Genomic DNA, 3,745 nt, shown 5'->3' with positions numbered 1-3,745 from the left:
ATTTGCCAAACCAATCAACCCAAATCCATAACCGAAGAACATTCTGACCACAACCATCCCATCTTCAGCTATAACAATAACAAACAGGACCACATCGGAAAAAGTGAACAGACACAGCAATGGCGCGGGCCTGAACTTGACGGTTGTTCAGCTGAACACTGTCAAATAAATCGATTTGCTACTGCAATAACCGATTAATCAAGTAACTATAAATAGTTACCTCAGTCCTCAGACAATCTCCTGTAAACAAATCATAACTCGAAACGCTAATTATCACAAAAGCCGGTTCCTCAAAATTTTGGTTGATAATAAATAGTAAAACCCCAAACTCGGTAAAACAAACTGAATTCCAAACTCTTAACCCGTTAATCCTTATTCAATATATATATATATATATATATATATATATATATATATATAGAGAGAGAGAGAGAGAGAGAGAGAGAGGAGGGTTCAAATGAGAACCACCCCTTAAGTTAAAAACTATGAAAACTCCTATGGACCAATCACAAAATTTCTTTTTGTTTTTCTTTTTTTTCCTATAAGGTTATTATTGTAATTTGTCAATATTTTATTTCTCACATTCATTAAATGGAATCCCTTATTTATCTCTTTCAGTTCCAGTCAGTTATAGGGTTTATCAACTATTCCGCGATTATCACGTAATACATCATGCTGAAATATTCGCAATCACAAACATTCTAATCCACAATCCATTGAAGACGCAGGTACGACTTACTTGATATTATCTATTATCTTTAAAACTAGTTGATTTAATCGTTAAAAGAGCCTCTACATTGCAGTTAGCGAGATCTCAATTCAAATGGATAATCAGTGCTTGAATAACATTAATGGTGATTCAAACGAATATGTTCAATCAAATAATACGTCATGCCATATTCTCAATCAAGAAGGTGCGTACATCATCAGTGTATATTTTTGTTAATTAAGAAATGTTTTCTTTTTCATATTTCACTGATTTTTGTGGGACCTTGCAATTATTGATTTGGTTGTGATAATACTGGATTTTGGTGGGACCTTGCTACTATTGATTTTGTTTTGAACTTTCTACATATTGATTTATTTTTTTATCAGTGCATACATATTATGCATATAGCATTTTAGCCTTTTTTTTTAATGATATCATTATCTACACTCATGTAGAATCAATGAGCAGTAATGTGTATCAATCCCCCAACGGAACAACATACTGGATTCCTCACGTGTCACTGGAGTATAAACCTGTGCCCGGTACTTTTTATGATAAATGGGAGGATGTTGTCACTATGTACGAAGCCTATGCGGAGAAAGCTGGATTTGAAACTCGTCTAGGAACTACGAAATATAATAAGGAGGGAATCCTTACACATAGGTATATTTTGTGTAACAAAGCCGGACAACCTGCTGGGCAGAATTTTGACTCACTGGATGATTATACTAAATCTCCTGTTCGTCGTAGCAATTTCAAAGTTACAAATTGTAGGTCACGTATAAAACTTTCCATTGAAAAAGGTGGCACACGCTTTGAACTATATGGACTTATCGAGAATCATAACCATGGTTTTGTAAGTTCCTACAATTTAGACTTGACAAAAAAGAGAAAAAAGCTAAATTTCTCTGAAATGGAGTATATTGCCAAATGTCGTTTGGCAAATGTTGGCCCAACAAAAGCCTTTAGGTTGCAAACCATATTAAAAGGGGGTCATCATATGGTCCGAGGTACAAAAACTGGATTCAAGAATTGGGCCAGGGATATAGACCAGGCCATAGGTTTGAAAGACGCAGAAATGGTTGTAGCAAACATGAAGGCACGTGCTACAAACTTAGAAAACTTCACATTTCTACACCAAGTGGTTCATGGTAAGCTTGTAGCGATGTTCTGGGCTGATGGTGTTTCAAAGTGTAACTATGATGCTTTTGGTGATGTCTTGGCCTTTGATGCAACGTATCAAACAAATATTATCCTTTTTAATACGTTCGATATATTTTACTTTTATTATATTTGCTTTTGTTTTTTTAATAGGTACAACATGATTTTTGTACCCTTCACTGGTGTTGATCACCACAAGAAATGTGTTAAGTTTGGTGCTGGGATATTGTATAGTGAAACAATCGAGTCATACGAGCGGCTGCTGAATGCATTTCTGTAAGCACATGCCAAGTAACCCATTAGTTTTAACCGATCAAGACCCGGCTATGAAGCAGGCTGTTAATAGGGTTCTTGACAAGGCATATACATATATGTTGTGACACATGTGTACGGTGCATTACTAAATGTTCCAAAACAATTGGGGTTTTGGCTTTATACATATATGATAAATAAATAGGTCTCACTTTTCATATGGGTATAATAACATATATGTAATCAGTAAATTCCATCTTGCATCTTGGTACCAAGACGGACTCCATATGTGTAGTCATTAAATATTTGGTTTTGTGATTTTTTCCTTTTCAGATTTCTGGAGATTTGTTAAACAACACAGACCTGCGAAGATCAATACATAAGTTGGTTTGGAATGTTTACAATTAAGCCATCAACGTTCGAATCAAGATGGAATACACTGATGAATGAACATGGGTTAACCGAACATAGTTGGTTAACTGATATGTTTGACATACGGGAGCAGTGGGTTCCAGGATACTTTAGAGACATCCCAATGTGTTGCTTGATGAAAACAACCTCAAGGTGTGAGAGCTCAAACTCACTTTTCAAAGTAAATTCCAGTTTTACAAACACACTCGTTCAGTTCATGATGTGTTTTGAAACTGCCCTTGATGGTCAAAGGTATGTGCAACGCGAACTTCAATTCCAAACGATTGATACCACACCTAAATTTAAAGCAAAACTACCTATTGAACAACATGCTGCTCATACCTACACTAGAAGTATATTTCTTGAAGTTCAAAAGGAGATAGTAAAAGGTAAAGAGTTTTGTTACATAGCTAATCGTGAGCCTGTTACTGGAGGTTTCACTTACACAGCTGTCCACCAAGACCACAGGAGAACAATTGTCAATGAGTATACGGTACTTTAATATATTTGTAACACATATGCTGCACCCACATATGTAATCTAATAAAGCGTTAACTATCTTTTTTTTTTTAAACTCTGTAGGTTACATTCGACATGACATCCAAATCTGCAGCATGTAGCTGCAAGGGATTTATACGGATTGGATATCTTTGTCGACATGTCTTTTGTGTTTTCCGACACCATCAAGTTGATAAGATACCTCCACAGTATATTCAATCCCGATGGCTAAGAGATGCACTTCCTCCTAGTGTTTTCAGTGTTACCAACCGATATTGTGCACACCAAACACGCAATGACACAATTCGGCATAGAATTATCGATAACATTCAGCAGTGCGTGGATCGAGTTAGAGGGAATGATGACAGACTTGCTATACTTGACGAGCTAGTCCTACAAATCAAGAATCAAATTTTTTAGGAATTCCCTAACGAGCCAGACTATAACAAAAAATCTGCTGTAATCCAAGACTTGATAGGTCCTTCTACTTCTGCAGTTGTCTCCTTCACGGCACCACAAGGAATCAGGAATAAAGGAAGCGGAACAAATAAGCGATTAATTGGACCGGGTGAAAAAGCGCTCGAAAATAGTAAGAAAACGCCCCGAAAGTGTAGCATATGCAAACAATATGTAACCGATCATGATAAACGCAATTGCCCAACAAAAAAGAAAGCCCCTATTTCAGAGACCGCCACTCCGAATACACAAGAGCCA

The 3,745-nt window shown here is 36.4% G+C and overlaps 1 protein-coding gene across 1 annotated transcript; it reads left to right on the top strand.

The window, feature by feature from the left end:
• The first annotated feature begins 1,169 nt into the window (after positions 1-1,169).
• LOC143565169 (protein FAR1-RELATED SEQUENCE 5-like) lies at positions 1,170-3,451 on the top strand. The gene is made up of 4 exons (XM_077052228.1): positions 1,170-1,945; positions 2,024-2,146; positions 2,786-3,026; positions 3,116-3,451. The coding sequence occupies exons 1-4, from the start codon at positions 1,170-1,172 to the stop codon at positions 3,449-3,451; spliced, it is 1,476 nt and encodes a 491-aa protein (XP_076908343.1).
• Positions 3,452-3,745: the final 294 nt, after the last annotated feature.

This window comes from Bidens hawaiensis, unplaced genomic scaffold, assembly GCF_021521415.1.
Source record: "Bidens hawaiensis isolate Kalapana, Puna unplaced genomic scaffold, B.hawaiensis_p1.1 tig00022295_1, whole genome shotgun sequence".
Taxonomy (NCBI): domain Eukaryota; kingdom Viridiplantae; phylum Streptophyta; class Magnoliopsida; order Asterales; family Asteraceae; genus Bidens; species Bidens hawaiensis.
The sequence above is the reverse complement of the archived record's forward strand: the minus strand, read 5'-3'. Positions and strand labels throughout refer to the sequence as shown.